This window comes from Rhinolophus sinicus, chromosome 1, assembly GCF_057876585.1.
Source record: "Rhinolophus sinicus isolate RSI-liver-muscle chromosome 1, RSI-T2T, whole genome shotgun sequence".
NCBI classification, from domain to species: domain Eukaryota; kingdom Metazoa; phylum Chordata; class Mammalia; order Chiroptera; family Rhinolophidae; genus Rhinolophus; species Rhinolophus sinicus.
Window position 1 is genome coordinate 158,067,576 of NC_142501.1, and position 25,651 is coordinate 158,093,226.

Here is a 25,651-nt window from a genome sequence, read left to right on the forward strand (position 1 = left end):
ACTGATTTGACGTTGAGACCTGAAGTGGCCTCAGTGATTTCATTTATAACAGAGTAGGACTAGAGACCCAAGAGACCTTCTAACGTGCCAACATACAATGAATTTGGAATCATGTTTTTCAGAATTTTATTTTCAAATGAAATTCTTAATATCTGTTTGGTTGGCCAAAACACATAATAGAACCCTGTTATAAGATTATTTCTTACTGCATGGATAGACATATACCACAGATCAAGTCATATTCACAATTTTTCTATAAATGTCACAACCTAAGCCTCTAAGCCTTAATATCCACAGCCTAACAATATTGCAATTATCAATAAATTTCACAATATAAAAACATTAAAACCTATACCAATTTAAGTTTCTATATGCTCATAATTGCATACCTATTGATAGAGTATTTTGGGTTTGGGGTTTTCTTTAGTTTTCTTTTTTGCTAGTTACTAAATTGCAGTGAATGACATTTGTATGAAATATCTGTACTATAAGCTTGATCTCTTTCAAGCAACAAAAATAAGGCTAATGTAAATTGAGTTCTTCTTTTGTGCCATCCACCGTGCTTATCTCACTTTATTTCATTTAATCCCATCAATAATTTTGTAAAGTAGGAAGGATGAAGGAACTAGGGCTAAGAAATTGAGTACATTTTTAACTTTGCTCCACAAGAATTTGAAATCAGGTCATCAAGCTGTAGCCCTGAAATACTGAACCATTTAACCACAATGCTGTGCTGCCGACTTAGTGCCAACTTTGTTCTTAGCACAGGGGACCCCGTCTGGAAGCCACCCATTTGGACAATGTGGCTTTCACAGCCTTCCTTAGCACAAATAACCCCTCAAGCTGACCGCACACAGCAGAATGCTGAGAAGAAACCAGGACAATTGTAGTCGCACATCTGTGTGGGGCAGGAGGTGAGGGGAGGTTGCCAATGTTACTTTATGGCCAGGAGGGTAATTCTTGACCCAGAAAAATGTCTAATTTGAACAAAGAATTTAGAAGGGAGGTTTGTCCCTAGCAGTCACCAAAGACACAATATTGGTACCCTTACAAGGGTTGTAAAAGAAGGAATAAGGTAAAAAAAAAGCTCTACAGGAAAAACCTTAAGATAAATGAGTTAATATTTTGTATTAAAGGGCTTAGAGTGGTGCCTGGCATAGAGTAAGTGCTTTTAAAATAGGTATTCAATGAATGGATGAATGATTGCTAAAGTACATGACATGAAAAATATTTGTTTTAGAAAAATAATGTATTTTCTACCTTCAGCAAAGTAGTATCTTAAAAACACTATGGAAAGGCACATGTAAATTTAACACATATTAAGTGAAGAATCAGAATGCAAATTATATCTAAACTACAACTGTACTTATATAAAAACTGTACTAACGTATATATGCTGCGGGTGCCAAAAAAATGTATGCAAGTGGACACTTCGGTCAACGTTGCTCAAGCAGTAGTTCGCCGTAATCAGAAGTGTCTGGACGCTGATGGTAACCACTTTGAGCACCTCTTGTAGTTGCAGAAGTCAAACATGACTTGTATTCATCTTTTGCTATCAGTATATATTATTACAATTTTAATACAGTTTTCCTTTCTTAAAATGTGTACACTTTTTTTGGCACCCTCTGTATATATAAGAACTGGAAGGGAACATGGCAAAATGAGAAATTGGATTTATTGGAATAAATAGAACTGTGGCTGACCTTTTCCTTTTATTTAAATGTTAATGTTCAAATGTAGAACCAATCTCTGTTGTAGCACTTACATTATTCTAATGACATCTGTCGATATGCAGGTTTCTTTGCTCATGTCCTGAGCTCACTGCTGGCAGACGCATCAACTGACTCATTTTTGTGTTACTACTACTTGGCACAGGACCTGCCACTTAGGTAGGGTTCAACCATCACTGCGGCTAAGAATTTGGGTTCTGGAGTCAGACAAAGCTGGGCTCAAGGGCAAAGTTGCTACTTAAAAGCAGTGTGACCTAAGACAAATTGCTTAACCTCTGTGAACCTCAGTTTACTCATATGTAAAATAGGGGAAATAATGGTACCTACTTCATAGCATTGTTTTAGTGATTAATGAGGAAATTCACCAAGAATTGATTTAAAACAGGTAGTTTAACACCTAACACATCGAGCGTACCCAATAAATATTAAATATACTACTACTATTGTAATTATTACTATTTTAATTGTAGGTTGAATTGAATGGTATTATTAGCATAATAGACAACACTATTTTAAACGATAGCAGTGGAATCGTAACTCACTTCATGGTTATAAAAGTGTCCATTAATAGAGGCCCTATGGTCCTGTCTGATTTTTCTGTCCATCATTACATGCTTCGTCCTTTTTCTCACCAGGGTTGCTTCACTCATGGTTCTATAGAGCAAGGGGGATTCTGGCTCTTCATCTGTATGAGGCTTCAGAGTGCTGTTGTGATAAGATAAATAATCTGGGAAGAATAAATGTGATAAATCCATATCATTTAGCCGCCCAGCTGTTTGCATCCTGAGAGGATTTGTATGTGTATTTAATAAGTAAATATATAGCTAAGCAATGGACTCTAATTTTTAAACAGCGACTCAATAGCAGTTCTTATGTAAGAATAGGGCCCTCTGGTGGCGTTTGTGTTCCATTTCACCTGGGGATTCTAAATAATTTTCTATTGTATTTAGAGTATCATTAAATAGGCATGAGATATTTCATCTTTCTCTAGCACTAGTGCTTAAATGCAAGTAGATTTTCATGGTATCTTTGGTGTCAAAATGTTGGGATGCCCCTGGGTTTAGAGGAGTATTTTCAAGGGGCTAAGGAAGCATCCTTATATACAAGATGTTAAGAGAACATACGATAAAGAAAAGGGAATCCTGAAAGGAACATCATGTTTGTTATAGAATCTAGGTTGTTACGGTGACAGCAGAGGAAGCTGAACTGAAAATGGTTTGAAAAATAAATAGCTAAACATTGAAAGTTGTTGGTAGATTCATAATGGTGATGCCAATAGGAACACTTGTCCGAGGCCAGCTTGGTAATATCACCCTCCCCCCTCCCCAGGGACATGAACCTGCCCCCGGCCTCAGTCATCAGCTCCTCCTTGGATATCTATATATTATATGAAAAACAAAATACATGTAAAATAGATATCAAGCCTGACAGTAGAGTCTCAGTAAATGACAGCTATTATAATAATATCATTACGATCACATCATCATTATTATTATGACTACCGATGTCACATGTCATAAGAGCTGGCATTTTCCTTCCATTGGTTTGCCAAGTTTGATATGAACTCATTTGATGTTCAAGTAGATTTCTCTCTTTTTAAAATAAATGCTTGAAACAACTCCATCAAATATAAATAGTGACACAATTATATCTGCCTCTTCCTGAGAAGCAGTATTATGTAAGTATGAACTAACTAAAATATTCAACTTCTAAAAACACGTGGAGTTTAGTTTGAGAGGCATGGCGTAACAGAAAAAGCTACTGAGTATAACAAATGATACTAATCCTTGGGGAAAGTAATTTTTAATGGACACAATTTTATTCAAATGGACACAGACTTTATTCAAACCATTAGCTCTCCCTAATCTAATAAATCTAAGTGACTTGATGTAAGTTTTAGAAATCATCATATTTTTATATAGTAAAATAAGATCTTAAACATCATGCCAGAACTATACCAACGTAAGTTAATATGCTCCTAAGAGGCTTTTTAAAACTATATGAAATAAGAGTTTATTATGTAGCAGTGTGTGAAATGTAAAATTTCCACGAAACATTTATGATTCATGCTTTAAATCTCCTCATTAATAACAGTTTGACACTGACCTTCCTGAGAAGTCATTGCTTGAGACACTGGAATCTGGGTCCTTTCCAGTTCACTAATATGATAAAGATCATCAAATTCCCCCCAGCGTGTCATTCCCCTGAAAAATAATATATCTTGTAAGTGACATTAATTCCATTTATAATGTGGTCTATGATAATTTTCAGATTTACAGCATATATATAATACTGTGCGCCTCTATAGGTAGACATATCACTCTAATTTATAACAATTTTATTAAAATAATATTTATACTAGAGTGGTCAGCATGTGTTTTAAATACATCCTTATTTTGAGCATATCTTGACACAATAATTCAGTTACACTGAAACTCAAGGTTATACAGATCTTGTAAAATACATGTGTAAATGGAATTAGTAGAAACCAACATAATCCATTGTTATACAGATATCTTAACATGTTCCTTAGAGAATTCAGATACAAGTCTTCCTTCCGCCAACATGCATTGAATTCCTGTTGTATTCAAAGCATTGCTAGGTAGTGTGGCTCCAAATTAAGATAGAGTGCCTATCTTTAGAGCTCTTAACTATTATGAAGAATGCAATTTACAAAGTAAGAAAGTGTATGGAAATGTCTTCCCTAGAAAACTACAATTTACATAGGATACTAACAATTTTCAACACATTCTAATGCCCAGAATACATAAAACTGTGCAACTGCTTATTTTTATCACTTGGGCCAATGCTCACCTTTATTATGTTTATCTGGCCTTAGATAAGTTACTTATCTTCTCTATGCCTTAGCATCCTTATCTTACAATGGAGATGGTAACAGTGTGTTAGGATGAGGTTGTTGAGAAGACTGAGTTAATTTGTGTAAAATTCTCAAAACAGTGCCCAACGCATAGTAAGCACTCAATATGTGTTAACAATTATCATGATCATCCTCATCTTCACTGTCATCCTCGTAACAATCACCATCATCTGTATCCATTTCATGATGGGCCAAGAACCATTAGGGATCTAAGATATTCCTGGATAGCTCTAGGTTAATAGGTACTATTACTGATGGGACCAGTCTTAGTTCTACTAAATGTCTCTTCCATAATGTCTGTTTCCTTATGACCAAAAAAATATTCGCCCATAGGGAACTTGTGGCATGAATTCTGGTGGCAACAAAAAAATGTTTATTAATACTAGCGGTGGTAAATATGAATAACCATGATCCTTTCTCCCTTCATCTTTGAATTATTTTTAATTCATTTTAAAACTTTTACATTACTTGACCCTCACAATAGCCTTATAAAAGAGATAAGGCAATCCTAATTATTTGTTAATTAATTTCCCAGTAAACTCTACTACCTGGAATATAGCCAGTCAAAACAAATGTCATAATGTCCAAGAACTATAAGTAATAAGTTTAACTAAAAGGAGAAGTTTTTAGGCCCTGACTCAGGATGTAGTTTTTCTTAGGGTAGATGAAATTATCCATTTTCCCCAACATATAGAAGATTAATAAACAAAAGGAGGTGGAAATAGAAAGAGGGTTAATGATGGAAAAGACAGAATACCAAAGAAAAGCAGAAACTAAAAAGGCAAAGGAACCTGATGCTATTTCGTATGGGAGACATGAGAATGCCAAAGCGGCCAGAGCAGTGATGTAGTATAAATTCTTAGAAACCCCGGGAGACTTGGCACTGTCCTCACTTTCTTACAGCTTAGGGATGTCACACAAATACAGGGAGACCAATGTGGTTCAATATATGAAGTGTTTATCCCTTTTTCCTCCCTCCTATCTTAGGAGACTACACCAATTTTGTTGTGTCATTTGAAGTATCACTGCATACAACTGTGCACATGACTAAACTTGAGGGCAGTTACCCAGAGTGTTCCAAAGGAAATTGGTTAGAACTTATATAATATCAAATAGTTTAACTTGCTCAAGTGCGAGACTATCTGCATTATTCTGACCAAGCTTCAGGATGTATATCATTAGCAAATTTAAACTGTGGGGAGGTTTTCTAATGAGTTGCAGAAGAAAAAGGAAATAGAAATTTGACAGACAGATAGAATGAGGACATTTCTCCACCCATATTGTAAGAAAGAAGAAACACTATTAATATTATTCAAATGTACACCTGTCCAGTTTCTGCTCTTTATTTCATTCTGCCATGACTTGTCCAAAACATGCCAAAGCTGATTTTGGAAAGATATTAAAAACAGAAATGAAAACTGGCACACACACACAAAAATAACCTCAATAAAGCTGTGGTGTTTTTTTAAATGAAAGGTTTTCAAAAGAAAATAGTTAGACCAGATATGAGAGATCAATGTACTGCACATAGAATTGAATCCATAAAGGATACCAAATGATCACAGATCAAACTGATTTATTTTTGAGTTTCAACCATTCCCATTAAGCTGACTTAGTGTAACTCACTTCAAAGATAATTAAGACAAACTAGTATGACAAACTGATGATTCTCTCAAAGGGTGAAGTAAAAGACACAAGATGGCAGCCCTTCTTGCAGCTGAGTAAAAATTTCCACTCCCTTTACTCCACATCCACCCTCTGAGATATCAAATCTATGATCCTGTGAGAACAGATATGTAAGTTGTACCCATAGAAACCCAGTATGGGAAAGGGAATCTGAGAGACATTTTACAGAGTGAGGGAATAGTCCATTTCTTTACACTATTTCATTTGAGGCAGAATTTAAATCAATGCTACCTTAGGGGTGGTGACCAGAGTGAGGGTGTCTAGGATTGGACTGAAACAAAGACCAGTACCTTAGGTGGCTATGCACCCCACTAGGAAATCAAAGGCCCTGGGACAGCCACTCCAAATCATGCTGTACCTTCTTGCTGAATGTCCAGCTGGTTCCCACAAAGGATTCTTGAGTAATTAATCATGAATGAATCTAATATTGCGTGTGTGTGTGTGTGTGTGTGTGTGTGTGTGTGTGTGTGTGTGTAAGAGAGAGGAATGGGATCTTTTTTTTCTGACAATTCTTACCCACCAGAAAGATCTGATACACTGAAAGAGTGCCCTCAGACATTCTCCCCTAAGTCTTGTTATTATGGTAAAGGACAAAGACCATTTTCTAGGGAATTCTTTCTCAACTTGAAACTAATTCCTGTTTGACTCACAGCAATATTCTGATAAACAATGAAAAATGCAAATGGAGTCCTTGGGAGGTACTTTGTGAGGATATTAATCTGCCACATTATGCGAAGAGGCATCATTATTGCCTTGTTCGGGATTTCTAGGAACAAGTTTCTTAAATTTTTATTTGAGAAAAAAAAAATCTTGGGATAGCCATTCAAAATAAAAATGGCTTAATGTGAGAATACAAACATCTTGCTACATCTCCTTGACATCTTCCCATTATGTTCCACACTTATCAAGTTTTCATGAATCAAATAATTAAAATGCATCAAAAGGAGCTGGTGGCTCAGAGAACTTTGAAATTAATCCTTAGGTAACAGAAAGAATGATAGATAATTTTTTCAAATCATATCTTATACAGTTTTCCAAAAGCAGGGCCCATGAGTAGTTTCTCCTTTTAAATGATGCTCCTTCTCATTTAAAATCTCTAGTACCTGGAGGTGAGGGATACAGGGCATCATCAAGCTGCCTAAGCCTGTGGTCTCACTTCCACTCTTCCATAAGTCCTGGACCCTTTGCCAACTGGCAATCGTTAGTTTGGATGGGAGATTAGTCAGAAGTGGTAGATGGAGAGACAGTTCTTACAACAGAGCAGAGGTAATTTAACTACCAGGCTTCTGGGGACTTCATTAGATACTATATTGTGTGTCTCTTCTTGTGCCACGTACACTGCTGAGTACTGGGATAGCAAAGATGGAGAAGGCAGGCTCTTCACCCTTGAGGAGCTTGCAGGCTAGAAGAGGAGATAGGTGCATAAACATGCAGTTAATGGCATGCTCTGAAAGTGATACAGAAAAGTTGTCAGTACACCTAGTACAGAACTGAGAGGTCAGAAAAGGCTTTCTGGAGAATGCGTTACCTGATTTGAATCTTAAAGGACTGGTAGAAGAGAGTCAGGCAAATGGATGTTGAGAAGCAGGTAGACTTCCAAGCAGAGGGTCAGGAAAGTAATAAGCTGCACGGAATGCGTAAAGAATTACAAAATGTTCAGAATTGCTGGAGCATCACGTCTGAGAAAGATTGGCAAGGTGAAAATCATAGCAGGGCTTCCATGTTTTCTCCAAAGGAAAAGCAGAGCTTCCCTCAAAATGATTTCTGGTTTTCCTTGCTTATGGCCAAAGATCAGATTACAGAAATGGTCCTGGCAGCTCTCTCTCCGTCATCTCTTCTGCTAGAACTCCAGCCCATCTAGTTATGGATGGGGGGATGGATGAAACGAAGGCTTGGTAACCTTTATGTATACATAAAAGGGAAATGAGTTGGAAATACAAGGACTAAAAAAGGAAGAGAAGAAGGGAGAGAGGGAGGATGAAAACAAAAAAAAATTAATGCATATGATTGCTTCTGGGAATATTTATTAGTTTTTCTAAAAATTGTGAAGGGTAATGAAAAATCAGCCAACTTATATATTCAAGGTACAGTTGCAAACACCCACGCAGAGAACTGTTTTGTACATTTATTGAGGTTCAAATACACTTTGCTGTACCCTGCTGAACAGGGTTAGGACAATCAGGTGGAACATAATTAAGTTTCCAGCAAGCAGGAAGAGCCCTTTGTTCCTAGAAGAGAAATTCAAATTTTATCTCCTTATTTTTGATGACCAGGCCAGGGCTACTGAAATCTTGCCTTCACATTTTGTCTTTTCCAAAGAAGAAATGCAGGCTTCCAAGAGAGAAGCAGTACAGCAGAAAGGTCAAGAGCACAGGCTCTGGACCTTGTAGATCTGAGGTTTGGTCCAGTTCTTCACATGGTAATTGGGGTTTTTGCATGAGTTACCTAAACTTTCATAGCTCTGGTTTCTGCATACCTACTTCATATAGTTGCTGGGCAATTAAATTAGATTATATATAAGCATTTAATAGAGCTCCTATCTTTAAGCGTGCATACAAATAAAATAAATATGAAGATCATCTTCTAAAGAATTAAAAACACAAAAGAGCTTAATTACCTTTTGGAAAAGACATCTGGTGACTTTAACACCGTACAAGAAGGGATTTGTTTCTCGTCTTGTATTTTCAGCTGTATAGGCCGTTTTACTCCCCAGAAAATGTCCAACATTCCTTCAACAATTGGTGTCCCATCTTCAGTCTAGAGAAGAAACCAATCATCTCAAACATTGTTTCTGTATTATTTATAGAAAGTAAATATTTTAACTGAAGGTGTAGAAATTACGTCTGTAAGACATCTTAATAGATAAAAAAGTAAATTCCTAGGTAGGATTATTTGGCTTTTCAGTTTACCTATGAATTCATTCTATTTCTGAAATATTCTTTTAGTTTTGACAACAGCTATAATGAGTGAAGTAAGTCATATTGATAATGACAAGCTCATCAGAAGGCACAGTATGCTAAAAATGCTTTCCGAACTCTGTGATTTTTCAGTTGTGGAAGTTTAATTCTCTAATTCTCTCTAACTTAAAATTAAAGTAGAATTAAAGACGGTACTAAGTTAGAAATCAGAAGAACAGCTAGTGAGAGATTTAGTGGCTCTTTCCACATTTCTGCATAGCAAACATTTAACTCACAAAGTTATTATGCAGAACGAGTAAAATAATGTATGTAAAAACAGTGTAAAATATAAAACAGAAATTATAGTCTTGAAAAAAATCAGTAACATTTGAATACTTTCTTTTAAGTTGGAAATATTATAACAAAAGAAGGAAACTCCATGCAAACCAAGAAAAATTAGCAGACATATATTGAACACTTAGTCAGTGGATGTAAATATTAATACCAAAGCACATTCCCATAGAACTTATTTTGTAATGTATTTTTCTCTCACATATGTAAAGCTCTTCCTGTTATTAAAGTAATGTGTTATCATTATAGGCAATTTGGAAAATATAGAAACTAAGAAGAGTCCTATTCCAACCATCCAATAACTATTGTTATCATGAAAAATAAATTATTAAAAAAACATAAATGACTCAATTCTTATTTGAGAGTGTAATAAATACTCCAGACTCTGGTATCAGACAGACCTGTCTTTGAACCCTGGCTCTGCTACTTCCTAGCTGTGTGACCTGGGACAAGTGACTGAACACATTTAAACCTGGGCTGCTTCTTCTAAAGAATTAACATCATAGTACCTAATTCCTAGGACCGGTATGTAATACATGCTCAATGGATGTTATTGCTTATTATTTCTTTGGCAGATAAACCTGCTTTGGAGCCACCTGAAACAAAGTTTTGCTTTTTCTACCACCTTTGAGATCACATTTCAGATTACTGAGAAGTCAGGTTATCAATCAGTTGTTTTTAACACCCAAACGTAATTTGCTCTTTGAAATGTCAGTACATGATGCAGATACTACGTTTCAATTATTGATGTATAACAACCTCCATGTCTAGTGATACTTTAATTAATCTCTTATATCAAAAATTCAAAGAATAACTGCTCTTCTGAGGATACCTAATTCTTGCTTTCAAGAAGAAATAGTCCAACTATTATTAGAGAATACTATGTTTTGTCATGTAAGGAATATCAGAATATTTTCTAATTTCAGAAAACATTTCTTTAGAGATTAACTAAATAATTATCCCTGGAGGCTTATTTACACTTATTTAATTTCATTGTCCCAATTCTTAGACCTCTTCTCTTCTGGATCTACACCAATATCCTTGGTGATCTTACGGAGCCTTAGGTGCCATCCCTAAACAAAAAGCTCCCAATTTTATGTCTCCAGCCCAAACCTCCCCGCTGAACTGCAGTTGTCAAACCATTTACTTGACATCAAACTTAATTTGTTTCTAACTAACTCTTGATAATGCTTCCATAACTATTTTCCTTTCCCAGTCTTCTCCCTCTTGGTAAATAGCACCACCCTCCTTCCAGTTGCTCAGGCCAAGAATTTTATAGTCACTGTTAGTCTGTCTTTCATACTCAACATCCGATGCATTAGCAAATCCCATTAGCTCCACCTTGAAAACAATCCCTAACATGGCCACATTTGCCACATCCATTACCTTGGTTCTGGTCCATGCCATTGTTAGCCTGAGTTATTGTAATAGTTTTTTTCTGATCTGCCTCATTCTTCTCTTGTCCCTTCATATATTCCCAGTGGTTAGAGAGATCCTTTTTAGAATGAATCCTTTTAGAAAATGTCACTGTTCCAGTCAAAATTCCACAGTGGCTTCCCATCTCATTCCAAGTACAAGCTAAAGTCCTTACAATGATTTGCAAGACCCTACACACTCTGGTGCCTTCCCCTTGTCAGTTATCTCTCTTGCTTTACTGTCTACTAATTCCCATTCTCATAAGGTTCCTGCCACACTGGCTTTGCACTCTACCTCGTTACACCAGCCAGCCTCAGAACCTTCCTTCAGGTTGCTATCTCTGCCAGAATGTGTGTCCCCCAGACTTCTGCAAAGTTTGCTCCCTTACATCTTTCAGAGTCTTTGGTCAAATGTTCCTCTTCCTCCACCCCACTTAGATTCCTGAGCCGCTTCCTCGCTTTGCTGATTACCATCTGACATACTATACATTTTACTTCTATTTCTTGTCCATCTACTAGAATGTAAGCAACACAAAGGTAGCACATTCTGTTTCATTCTTTCATTCTGTATCTCCAGTTTTTAGAATAGGGAGTGGCACCTAGTAGACAATAAATATTTGCTTATTTAATTAATCAGAGGTTAAGAAAGCTACATGTTATCCTCCATGGGCTTCCCCTTTTACAGTGTCTGTCATTGTCACTAAATCAGAAGATTTAGATAGTCCCAGATTCTACTTTATCGACCAGTGAGTAAAGAGGCACAGACTAAACAATCTGATATTCTCACTGTATACTTTACTTCAGATAATTTTTTAAAATTAAAGATGAGACTTCATTTAAAAAATTAAATGACTTTTATGTTGTAAATTGAGGACTGATTCACAGATTTGGAAAGGACATGCCTCAACTTACAGATTCATAACATAAAAATTCAAATACTTTCCTTAATAAAATAAATTTCTCAACATTGTGGATTTTGTGGAAACTATTGAATTAAAACATAAATCATCATTTCCTTCAAGTGTTGATCTTTTCCTAAATTTTATACTTTTACCATTACACATATTAAAGATCTAAGATATAAGACACTATTAAAATAATTTAAAATTTGGTCCATTTTTAATAAAGGGATCAGTTATTCTTCTGTATATTATTACATTTGGGAAGGTAATTGAAATATTCAATTGAACTAAATCATTTAAGTTCACTACTAAAGGCCAAAACAGTTTGTAAATTTCCTTTTGTCCCAACTGCAGATTTAAGCCAAATCATGGTGGCCTAAAGTCAATGCTGTACCATCAAATTTGAAGATTTAAAACAGAAAGTTACAAAATTCTGATGTTCCCTGGGACCAGGAAGATATTGTAAAGATGGGAAGTGAGCTCTATTAGATTACAAGACTGAGTGGACAGACCTATGGAGAATGAGGCATTCAAATGAAAGAAAGAAAAGAAAGAAAAAGATAGGAAGGAAGGAAAGGAAAAAGGAAGGAAGGGAGAATAGAAGGAAGGAAGAAGGAATGATCTGAGGCCAGTGTGTACAGTAGCCTGTCAGTTGCATTTAACAGTTTAAAATGTTTTATTACTATGACATAGTACATGTTCATTTTAACATCCATTCACTTTAGTAAGCAAATCGAACTATGTTACAGATATGTCATGATTTATTCAAATACTCTCCATTTGATAGAGACTCAAGATATCTTCAAATGTTTTCCATTACAAATGGTATTGACATGAATATTCTTCTAAATACAACCTGGTGCATTTGTAAGAAAATATCAGGATAAATTTCTAGTGGAATTGTTCAAAAGATATTAACACACTGTCTTTAAAGTAGAAAGCAAGTATATCATTGAAGTTATTTTTAAATGCTTTCTTATCCTCCCCTGCCCCAAAATGCTTGGAAAGTCACAGATGTTTCAGGACTGGGATTTTGTGATACACTTTTTTAAAAACTCATGATCAAGTTAAAGGTTCATCTGTTTCTCTGAGACCATTTATGCTGCTGGCTTATGGACTCCCACTCATTCTGACTCCTGTGTACTTCATGGAATTATTTTTCCGTGAATTAACTATGTTGCATTTCTCTGAGGGACTTACCTGTCCATATACAATATGCAGATTTGTCTGGTTCCCATAAAAAATGTTATAGGTCTTCAATAAAGAATTAAGTTGTTCCCTAAAAAAAAAAAAAAATACAGTTACAATCAGTCTTAGGCTCTTTAATGGTAAAGGTAATCATAGTGCTTTCAGTCCATAAAGATATGAGATAGAAAAAATGATTCAATGGAATCTTTATTGTTCTGTCATTTTATCTTAATGTAGGTCATTGAAAACTGAAGCTTTCTTCAGACATCAGTAAATGTTAAAGGTGCTAATTCATAAGTAAATAACCAAAGAAGGGAAAATGACTGAGGACAAAAGTGGTGAAGAGAGTATTCTGTAACAAGAGGCAGCCAGGAAATAGAAATTTGGTTACATATTCCTGTTTTGTTTTGCAATATTTAACCAACCTAAGTTAAACATCTAGAACATGTCCTATGTTGTGCTCGCCACTGGAAATAGATCAAGGGTTCAGGGATGGTTTCTGCTCCTGAATCTCTCTCCGCTGTGTGGTAGGTGGGCTCTGGCAGGGGGAACAGAGTCTCCTGACATACTTTCATCCTTTCCTCTGTGCCACCACAGTTGGAAATGCTTATCCTACTTACTCTGTTGGTCTAAGTTATTGTCTCTCACCTGGATTATTACAACATTCTCCTAAAAGCCTCCCTGTACCTATTGTTTATTCTCAGTTATTTTAATGCACACCTGATCACAGTTCTCTTTTGTTCAAAACTCTCCAATATCTTTATATTATTAGAATGAATGTTAATATCCTTTCAAAGATTTCAAAGGCCAGATGTGATGTGGTCTGGTACACCTTGAATCTCATTTCCTACTTCACTCTCTTTCACTCACTGTACTCCAACCACTGGCCACCTTGGTGAACCTGGAACACTCCAGGCACACGCTCACCTCATGGTCTTTATACTTGCTGATCCTTCTGCCCAGAATGCTCTTCCCCCATACTATCGCACAGTGAGCACATTCATTTTTTAAAAATATTTGCTCAAAAGTTATGTTCTCAAGGAGTCTTTCTTGACCTCCCAATCTGGAAGTTGGCCTTCTCTCAGCATTCATAGCTCACGTTCCTTATTACCTCTACCTCTTAGTCACCATCTAACCTCGTATATATTTTTCTAATATTCTTATAACATTTATCATATGTTCTTATGTATTACATATTCTTACTGTAAGATTATATAGTTTTATATTCTCTTATAATCTGTCTCTCCTACTAAACGGTAGTGCCATAGGTGTGTTTCTGTGTTTTGTTCACACTATATTCCATGTGCCTAGAAGAGGACCTGGCACATAGGAAGAACTCAACAAACAGTGGTTGAATGAAGTGATCAGAGGAATTTTTATTCCTAGCAAAACAAAACATATCAAACGAAGGAAAAACCTTTATATATATATATAATATATATATATATGGTATTTACCTCAGGATCATATGTAATTATATATATATATATATATATATATATATATATATATATATATATACAATATATTATATATGTGTATATATATATTACATATAGTATACACACACAAACACACACACACCCAGAGGGTGTCAAAAAATGTATACATATTTTAAGAAAGGATAAAACTATATTAAAATTATGCTGATGGTAACTATTTCACAATTGCAGAAGTCAAATGTGACTTGTATTCATCTTTTGTTATTGGTATATATTGAGTACTACAATTTTAATATAGTATTTTCCTTTCTTAAAATGTATATACATTTTTTGGCACCCTTTGTATGTATGTGTGTGTGTGTGTGTGTGTGTGTGTGTGTGTGTGTATTTTTTTTTATGAGGAGAAATCTTACTATATTAAATTACCAAATATATCAATCACTAAAATCTCTTTAGTCCTCAATATATGGCTTCCTCCCATAATGCTACTGGCTCCAAGAAGGAAGGAATTTTGATTTATTTTATTAGTTGCTATCTTCTTCCCAGTGTTTAGAGCAGAGACCTGCTCATAGTAGGCTCTTATTCAATAAATACTTACTGAATACTGAATGGTAGAATTAATGCATATTAATTTTTACATGTTTGATATCCTGTAAATATGTTTTTTCCATTTGACTTTTCTCACTTGCAATTTTTTACATGTATCTTTTCAAGGATCAATACACTCCACATAATCACCACATACAAAAATTATGCAGAATTCCTGCATGCTTTTGTTCCATTCTGCAACTGGGTTACTTTAGAATTTTAGTGTTAATGAATATTTCTATTCTAAGTATCATTGGGCACACTGATCTTGTTCCCTCGGAGTCCTAGCTGTGGGATATTTCTTTAAAATTATAGTACCTGTAAAGAGCATAAACACTTTTATTGCTCTCATTTATTGAATGCCAGGACAGCATACTGAAATTTCCGGTTCATCTGGGATACAGCTCCTGATATGCTGATCTGTGAGAATTGTTATTAAAGCAAATGAAGTTTTACATAATCTTATTCCCTCAGGTTCTGTTTCTGATAAAACTGCACTATAAGGTATGGCGCAAGTATCCTTCTAAGTATTTACCTCAGGACCATATATAATTAGAAAGTTTATTCCCTGGGAACTAGCTACTTGAAAAATATTTCTGTAGCTGAACAAAACTTGGCTAAATATTCCTCCACAGTAATAAGCCTCCAAATGACCAAGGGAGTTGCCAAACTGTGATCCTGGGCCATCTGTTTTTTGTAAATAAAGTTTTATTGGAATATAGACACACTAATTTGTTTGCTTATTGTCTATGGCTGCTTTCCAGCTATAACTACAGAATTGAGTAGCTGTGACATAAGCCATATGGCCCACAAAGCCTAAAATATGTATTATCTGGTCCTTTATAGAGAAAGTCAGCCAATCTATCAACCACGTGTAACACATCGTAACTGAATACTACAGAAGTCTTCCATATTGTTTTCTCCACAGGCAGGATCTTTCTGACTGTTAATGGCACTTTGAAGGATACTGTAGTGTGAAGAACAATAGAGCTCATTAAAATAGCATTGAGATAAAATTAGGAAGTTAATGGTGCAATAAAGTGAGGAATAAATAAAGACAATTCAGAAGGTAGGTGGACAACAAATTTGCATGGGGATGTAAAGTACAGTATAGGGAATATTTTTTTCATTTTTTTTTTAAATTTTTTACTTATAGTCAATAATATGGTAATAACTATGTACGTGTCAGGTGGGTACTAGACTAGTTGGGGTGATCACTTTGTAAGTTATATAAATGTCTTAGCACTATGTTGTATGCTGGCAACTAATATAATATTGTATGTCAACTATAAGTAAAAAATAAAAAAAAAATAAAAATATTTTAAAAACAACAAAGAAAAGAAATTTGGTAAACAACTATAGCAATGGTGAATGTATTCCAAATATTAAAACATCATCACATTTTAATTGCATGTACCTTACCAGAGGAACTTTTGAAGATGATTTGTTTATGCACCTGATGGAAGAACATTGGGAAGAAAATGTAGCCTGTAATGTTCTTACTTGACTTGCTGGTATCAGCGGCACAGGGAGCTGAAGCATTACTGTCAAATTGATCATCTGCTGACTGATTCAAATCATGTCCTCTAACAGAAGACCTGTACTAAGGGTCATTCATTCATACATTTGCTGTGTGAGCATAATCAAGAGGCCTCAGTCATATTATGAAGGTGTGTGAGAGCTTTGAGGAATAGATGTTTCCTACAGCAAACTTTGGAGGGTAAGAATTAAGCAAGAAGGGTATGAAGTGCTTACCAGGCAAAGAAAACATTGACAGGACATGTAGCGCTCTCTGCAATTTTTGTGGAGAAAGGTCAAAGAGTTGGGATTCTAAGAATACAACATATAAAATGGAGAGGGGTGAGCAATGAGCTCAAAAAATAGACAGGAAACTCATGAACCATTTTGAGAAGTTTAGAATTCACCCTGCAAGCAATGGGCAGTTACTGAAGGTTCTAGGCAAGAGAAAGACATGATGGCTGGTAGAAGAGGGTAAAGGGTATCAAATATATGGTGATGGAAGGAGAACTGACTCTGGGTGGTGAGCACACGATGTGGTATATAGATGATGTATTACAGAATTGGACACTTGAAACCTATGTAACTTTACTAACCATTGTCATCCCAATAAATTTAATTAATTAAAAAAAAGAGAGAAAAAGACATGATGATGGTAAGGGCCACTAGGGAGTTTATGGAAACAGATTTCAGGACAGCACAAAATGCAGCAAGATGAGTGGGACCATTGCAACAGTATTGGAATAGAGTTGCATGAGTAAGGCTATATTCCATGGAAGAATGATCAAATGTCTCACATATATTGAAGGATCTAACATCTAGAAATGACCAAAAATAAGCATAGGGATTATATGGTTTAGGAGACCCAAATGTAATCACTAAAGTGTTATTTAGGCAGTCCCTAGTCAGGAAAAAGGACACTGATTTAATATACATCAACTTGTCAATGGCAATTGTAACCGATTTTTAGGGTCCTTTTAAATGTTACACATGGACCTGTCCACCACTCCACCATCCCCCCCGGAAAGGGGAAAAGAGCATCTGCGCACTCTTCCCTCTCAGCCAAAGAGTTTCCCACCCAGTCAACACCAGACTGCTTACCAACTGTTCAATTGCCCTAACAGAGCTATAAACGGGGGGATAAGAAATGGATTCCATGCCTAATCTTCTCAGTTTACAAATCTATGATGTCTAGAAGCCACAGGGGTGCCCATGAAGTAGAAAAAAGGCTGAAACAGCCTGTACATTTTATGTGTAATACATAAGACAATGATTCTCTAAGAGCTGGAATTTTTAGAAAATGTCATCACACAATATATAATCTGGATAGTTTACAAAACTAAGAAACGGCAAAGTTCTATATAAACTAGACTTCTAACTGCATGAACACAGAATCCTAACTTTCCCCAGGACAGAAGCTGGCACTGTGCACTGGCAGTGCAGAAAGAGGATCCTAATAGACACCCAGAATTATTCATTACAGCTCCTGGAAGGATGGTTTCCAGCAAGAGACTTAACACAGGGGTGACAGATATAGGGGAAGGGTGCAGAGGAGAGCCCAGGGCTCCTGTTCCTTTAAGGCTCCCAGCTCGGTTTCAATGAGTAATAGTAGATCCAGTGTTAACTGTAAAATGCTTAGGTGTACTTTGCACTTTATGGTCTGAATTGCAGCTGTTCAGCAGATGGGAATTACCCACATTCTGATGTTTGCCATAAATAACAGACTTCGCAAGAAATGAGTTCCTCAATCTTATCATGCTACGCATTTGGCTGGCTGGAAGAAACGATCTTTATTTGATTTTATAAAACTGTAATATGTGTGCACATTGGACAGTATGATAGGTGGAGGTGAGTTATGCCCTGCAGCCATAGATTGAATGGATGTCAAATATCAGTTGTAATAAGAATTCTCTTTCTTGTTTTAGTAATGATTTATGGCATAATTAAGTGGACATCCGATCCCTTTCTTGGAAACCTAAAAACACTGTCCCACTCTTTACTAAGTGATTCTTACAATTTGGATTCACTAAAGGCGAACCAGAAATATTGGTGCATGCTGTAACCCAACACAAACTTCAAACACTGCCATAACACAAAATAAACGTCAGAGGAAAATACCACAAGATGTAGCCATGAAAGGCTATGGCTCTGCTTCCTGACTCTGTGTTACTTCTGTCTCTTGGAGACTTGCTGAAAAATGTTCAGACTCCAAATCAAGCAGCCACCGAACTGCATTGTGACTGCAGCATTACAAACAACATTCCGCTCTGTGTGTTGCCCTGTTTAAGAGCAGGGACCTAAAACATGTGAAAGAGTCTCTTCAAAGAGATGAAAAATTGAGGCAGAATAAAAATGCTAACTTGCTCTTATACATTTAGTCCCACCCCCACCCCCCGCCACCCTCACACTGATTTTGTTCATAATGTTAAATTTTAGCAAAAGATTAATAATTTTATATTAGGTTTGAAAAACAGTTTAAAACTTAATGTGATGTTTTAATAAAGTAACTATGAATTAAACATGTAAAGGAAACAAATGGATCATTGCTGGGAATTAAGGTTGTGATTTTTCATTTTGTGTTGCAGTTCTGTATACTCCCCAATTCTATATAATAAGTGCATAATACATTTACAATATTTCCATAATTGTACTTTCATGAAAACATGATATAAACCCCTGAATGTTCTGGAAGAGGTGGAACCAGGAAATACGAGAACAGAGAATAAGTAGAGCCTTATTATTTGCCAAGACAAAACATCATTCCATATTCCTGAGGTCTGCAACCAGTAACAGAATTCTCTTACTCCACTTTATCCTTCATTACTGTCAACTTGAATCCTGGAATGAAAATCGCAAATTTCTGCAGTCCCTCTTCCAGAAGGGGCCACAGCCTTAGGTCATTTTTGCCTGTGGCCTCATTTCCTGGCTTAAATGGTGAGGAAAGAGTGACTTTCAACATTTGCATGGAGCCCTGCCCCAGCTAGCAAAGTAAGTTCATCACATTTCCATTGCAAAATGATGGGATTGAGTTCCACAGTTTGAAAACTGACAAATTGGGAAGAGGAAGACTATCTTGATTGAAGTAAAAATGCAAACCCTAAAGGATCAGGGAGCTCGAGATTTGTCTAACTTTTCCTGACTTCCTTTGAAGAGGCTACCCTTTTTGAAAAGGGTTTCTAACATTTCTAGCAACTCTGCCAAAGTATCATTAATAGTGCTGTTGACGGGGGTGACAGTGCCTGAGATTTGTTTGTTTTGTGTTTCCAACCCTGTCTATGCTAAGACGCCCTCTTTATTGCTGCCTATCAATAATAAAAAGGATCTGGGAATTTCATGAAATCCATTGGGAATCTAATCGATAATATAACCAGATCTGTCTCACCTCCACTGCATAGCTACGCTCTGGCTGCTTTTGGCCATTGTAACATTCATGTTTTCTGGGCCATTCATCTTGTCAAGATTGCCCCTGTAAAATATGGCCCTGGAGACATTAGTGGGTAGAACTTTCAGCTTTTCTCCTGTTTTCAACTCCTAGAACTCAGATAAGAGCAAAAGGATTAAAGATTGAAGAATAATTTCACAATATTAAGAAGAAACTTGAAGTGATGGATAGTCAGTAGATACAAAACAAACACCCAAAATGTTTTCTTGATTATGAAAACTCCACTGTTTAATGGAAAGACTTTAGCTACTCAGAACACTGTCACTAGATGTTGATAAGACATGGAAGAGGGGATAAAAAGGGAGAGGCGAAAGAAGATTGTATCATTTATTAAAGCACTAGTGTTTCTGAAGGAAATAGGAATGTGTTCTCTATCTGATATCCCAGGATTAAGAGAATCCCTTTATAAGGGTATATATCAGTATTTGACATTTTAATACACTAGCATGTTTTCCAACAACCTCAGAAGAGGGAAGACACTTATCTATTCCCCTTCCCTCTATGGTCTGGCTTCTAAATACTTTAAAAATTCACAACCTATTAATATTATTCCAGGTGGCGGCTGCAGTGAGCTGCTTCCATATCAGACCTTGGATTCTGTTATCACATGCAGTTGACTTCCTAGGAGCAGACCAAGCAGTTTGTAAACAGGGAAGAAAGAATGAGGGGAGTGCATGCTCCATGATCTCCTTGTCTGGCCAGAAACCCAGAGAAGTATGGTCTCTGGTTCACAGCTCTAACACTACTTCCAACTCAGTACCGATTTTTATATTTCTATTCAGTCCAAAGTAGGGACTTGAAACTGCCTCCACTTTGATGAAATAATCTGCTTCTTGCTGTAGCCGATTATTTTGGAGAGAACAGATAAATATTTAGTGCCCAAGAAAATAGTGTTTGAAAGCTACAGAAAAATCATGTGCCCCTGTATGTGTGGACAACATGAAATGCAGTGGTACATATGCTTAAATTAGAACAGTGGTTCTGAAACGAGTGAGCATCAGAATTACCTGAAGGGCTTGTTGAAATACAGAGTATGAGTGCCACCCCTGTAGTTCCTGATCGACTAAGGCTGGGTAGGTCCTGAGAATTTGCTATTCTAACATGTTTCTGGGTAATTCTGATGCTGCTAGTCCGGAGACCACACTTTAAGAGCCATTCTTTTAGATCTCAGGGTGCTGAGAATCAATGTGATATTATTCTCTTAGGGGAAAGGAACACTTTCTACTGCCAGATTGCAGGTTGAAATAGGTGGTCATTCCAATGAAAATGGGAATAGTTTCATGTAACTGGCCAGTAAAACTTCTACTCCTCCCCCTCTATTACTGAACTCAGGGGCTGAAGAACACTGTTCCTTCAGGCATTCCTGGGGAGGAAGTTTGTTCTAGCTCCCTATTGCTGCTGTAAAAAATTACTACAAACTTAGTGGCTTTAAAAAACACAACTATATTAGTTTACAGTTCTTTAGGTGAGAAGGCAGGTCTTACTGGCTATAATCAAGGTCAGCAAGGCTGTATTTCTTCTGAAGGTTCTAGGGGAGAATGCATTTTCTGGCCTTCTCCAGTTTACAGAGCCTACGCACATTCCTTGGCTTCTGGCTCCCTTTTCCATCTTCAAAGCCAGCCATGGCCATTGAGTCATTCTTACCAGTAAAACTCTCACACTAACTCTTTTCAAGTAGCTCCTCTTCCACACTTGAGACCCTTAAGGAAGTGGGCCCATCTGGATAATCTCCCTATTTTAATCTCAGCTAATTAGTGATTTTAATTCCATTTGTAACTTTAATTTCCTTTTGCCATGTAATGTAAAATGTTCACAGGTTCAGGGAATTAGGAAGTAGACATCTTTGGGAGGTCATTATTCTGCCTATCATAGAATTTAAGAATATTCTTCTATCCAAATATTGTCTGAACGTCTGGGTGACATCTTGTTAGAAATCAGAATCTGTATTTTAACCAAGATTCCCCAGGTCCCAAGTTAGTTCTTTGAGGTTGGCTACTCCCACACTTATTTATAACCAAAATTTATTGAGGAATTACTATGTAACAGACAGTATAAGAGATTCTGGGGTACTGCAATGTATTCAAGCAATGAGGTCCTGCTGTGATAGGACTTACTTTCTGGAGTAGGAAGATAGACGAAAAGAGCCAATAAAGAAATATACTTGTTTTTACATAGGGATTATTTTACATGAGGACAATAAAATAAGATCATGTGATGCAGTGCATTGAAGAGGACGTTTTAGAAAAGGTGATCAGGAGGCCTGAAATATTAAACTGATACCTCAATAAATAGGAAGGAGCAGCAGCCATGTAAAAATTCAAGGAGAGCCTTCCAGGCAGAGATGTAAGTGCCACATCACATCCTGTATGCAAGACTAAGCCTGTCATGTTGGAAGGAGAGAGAAAAGGAAAATTGGTTCAAGATGAGGTTGTAAAGTCCCTTCAGGCCAGCTCACGATGGGCCTTAGAGACTCCTTATGGTAGGCATTCTGCAACAGGAATTTTTGAAGGGCTCAAGCAAGATGCGGGGACTTACATTGTGAACAGACCTTTTGGCTGCCGTGGGAGAATGGACTGTGGGAACACGGAATGGAAGCAGGTAGCCCAAGTACGAGGCTACTGCAGTTGTCCAGGCAAGAGATAACGATGGCTTGAACTAGATGGTGAGAAGTGGCTGAGTTTCGGAGGTGGAGCTGATTGGATTTGCTGTGGGACTGCGTATAGGAATGAGGGAATGGAGGCATGAGGCAGGTGCCTCATTTAGACTGGGGTCTTGCTTCTCATTCTTCATGAGTTAAACTTTCGTTTCAGGTTTTTCAAATACATGCTTTATAGATTTTTCTTAAAAAGCCAATTGGAAAGTAAACACAGTTGTGCCATGCAACACCAGTCATTATTGGAGCAGATGCAGGCTGGTTGTAAACTAACACCCTTTGTGTCTGAACAGCTGGGGGCTTTTGTGCTTGTTCAGGACGACTGCTTTGACTTCACAGTCTGATGCCCCTTGTTCCTTTGGGATGGGGAAATGATCTAGCTATTCTGTTAATGAGGTCTTTCAGTTATTTTACTGTTACGCCTTTCAGCCTCTTGGACCACGGGGATTGTTACTGGAGTGTCTGAAACACAACAGGTGGTCAGTGATCCTCAGGGCCGTCCACAGGGGTATGAGCTAGACTGGTGCTTTCTTCACACACAGGCTCTTCCCCTGCTCTTCTGTCAGGTTGCCATGACTTACCACGGCTTCTCCTCACATTTGAAATACACATATTAAGCAACCTCCCGGTTTCTCTTAGGGACATCCTCCATCTAATTCTCTACACTCTATAGAGTACATAGAACATAGCATCTGCTTTGCTTAATGTCCTTAAACTCTTTCCTGTTGCTCTTGGGATAAAACCCCTAATCCTTGTCACAGGAGGTAAAGCCCTGCTGGGTCTTTCTCCCTCTTTTGCCTCCTTTCAGGAGATGCTCTTCCCTGTATCCTGCGCGGCCATCACACTGAGGACCTTTCACTTGCTGGAGCTCTGTGCTCCCTCTGGCCCTAAGGACTGTGGGCTGGCTCCCTGTGTCAGGAATGCTCTCCTGCTCACCCTCTTAAACTTGTTAGCTCCCTCTTTGTTCAGGTCTTTGGAACCCCCTGCTTAGGCTAGATCCTTATTCTCTCCTAAAACCGGGTCCCTTTCCTTCTGAACGCTTACTTCAGTTTGTTATCAGGCCTTTAGACCTGTGGTTCTCAAAGTGTGATTCCTAGGCCAGTAGCATCTATTAGACATGCAAACGCTCACTCCTGCCTAGAACTTCTGATCAGAAACTCTAGGAATGGAACCCAGCAATCTTTAAGAGTTTAACAAGCTCTGCAGGTGATTGATATGAAGGTTCAAGCTGGAGATCAGCAGCTTGAAGCTTCTCTTGTGTATTTTGATTCAAAAATTACACACCACAGCTTCTAGTACAGCCCCTGGCACATAGTATGCTCTCACTAATGATTTGTTCAGGAAATAAAATATAGAAAATTAAATCCTGACCTATTTTTAGTTAACATATCCAGACATTCAAGTAAACTCCGTAAGTGAATATAGTTCTAGAGTATTTGAATTGTGACTTAATCAGACTTTCTATTGAAATATGTTTGGTGGATCTTGGGCAGGTAATATTGTTTTTTAACATACTGAAATGATAAAATAGGTAAATGTGAAGTAAATACATTGGGAATAACAGTCATCGATATGCTTAATGACCATTGACAATATGTGCTCATTGAAAACTATCTGATATAAAGAAAGATTAATAAATGACCTTTTTCCACATATCTGGGGGGTAAATTATTGACCTTTTGGTGACCTAGAAATAGATGTGATATCCAATTTCTCATAATGAAAATTTCTTTTATTTTCACTGTCATCAAACATGAATAATGGGAATTTTAAAATAAACTTAAAAACAATCCCCACAGAGATAAAATTTCTCATTCTTAGGAAAGAGGGTCCTAACCATGCCTCAAACATTTTACCACTGGCTGATTTTAGGATCCTGACTCATAAAAATACGTCAGAGAGGGATCCTTTATCCTGTACTAAAGCAAGCTTCCAGCAGCTTCCAGGAGAGCGGTGCCCTCTATAACCCTACCTGCAGGGCATGCTTGGGCACGATGTGTTCGCTCCACTTCCTTTGCTCAAGAGAAGACCCTGGCCATGAACCTGGGCAAACATTGCCCTCTGGCTCTACCGGCCAGGTAGGAGCAGGCTCTGAACACTGCCTCTTTGTGCTGGACTTGTGCTCAGAGGTGCAGGTACTGGTTCCTTTGTTTCAACAAAGGGTGCTGGCCAACACCCTCAGAAAAGAAACTGTTTGGAATAATGCACTCGCTGCTAAAAAGCATTACATCATGCTAATTAAACTTATTTACTAAGGATAGGAATGCACACACGCCTTGTGGGCTGCTGGTAAAAGAGTGGCAGCCTGCAAGGGTTTGCATCAAGTCCCTAAGTAGGAGAAAAAGTCTAATAGTTTCTGAGAGTGAAATCTCATCTGCATTTCTAAAGCTGGATTGGAATTGTTTTCAAGCACAAAGTTGGCATTTACTCACCTCTAAAGTGCCCTGGTTTTAGGACCTGAAATGAAAGCAACTATATGGAACCATTTAAAAAAAAAGAAAAAAGCTCAGCTCCCGTAGAATATTCACTGTGTGAAACAATAGAGTACTGATGACCCCAGGCAACGAAACAGCAAGTGGAACCTTAGTCATTTGAGCATGAAGCTAATTTATGCCAACACCCTTCACCCAAGGACATTTCTAAACTCAGAGAATTCTCATCCAGTAGTAAGACATACATGTTATATTGATTACTGTGCTTAATATTAAGATCTTTTATTTTATTATTTGTATATAGTTCTCATGATACTTGCTGAAACCAAAATTTCCATTAAGCAGATTCTATTTTCCTATTTTATTATTTTCATGTATTTCTTTGCAGAAAAATAAAAATCCCTTAATAAGTTGGTAACTCTGTCTTGTTCACCAGAGCAATGACTAGTGCAGAAAAACTACTTGTTAAGTGAATAAATGAATGGAAGTGTTTGCCAGATTTGTGACATGTTGGATATCATAGGGGGTC

At 37.1% G+C, this 25,651-nt stretch overlaps 1 protein-coding gene across 3 annotated transcripts in view; it reads right to left on the reverse strand.

Annotated features, from left to right (window-relative positions):
- RASSF6 (Ras association domain family member 6) overlaps positions 1-25,651 on the reverse strand; it is a 55,799-nt gene that overhangs the window by 13,636 nt on the left and 16,512 nt on the right. For all 3 annotated transcript variants that reach the window (XM_019720835.3, XM_074324461.2, XM_074324460.2), the window contains 4 exons: positions 13,060-13,138; positions 8,912-9,051; positions 3,837-3,934; positions 2,273-2,457 (listed from right to left, as the gene is read on the reverse strand). In XM_019720835.3, the coding sequence (XP_019576394.3) occupies positions 2,273-2,457; positions 3,837-3,934; positions 8,912-9,051; positions 13,060-13,138 (502 nt within the window). The remainder of the gene's footprint in view (positions 1-2,272; positions 2,458-3,836; positions 3,935-8,911; positions 9,052-13,059; positions 13,139-25,651) is intronic.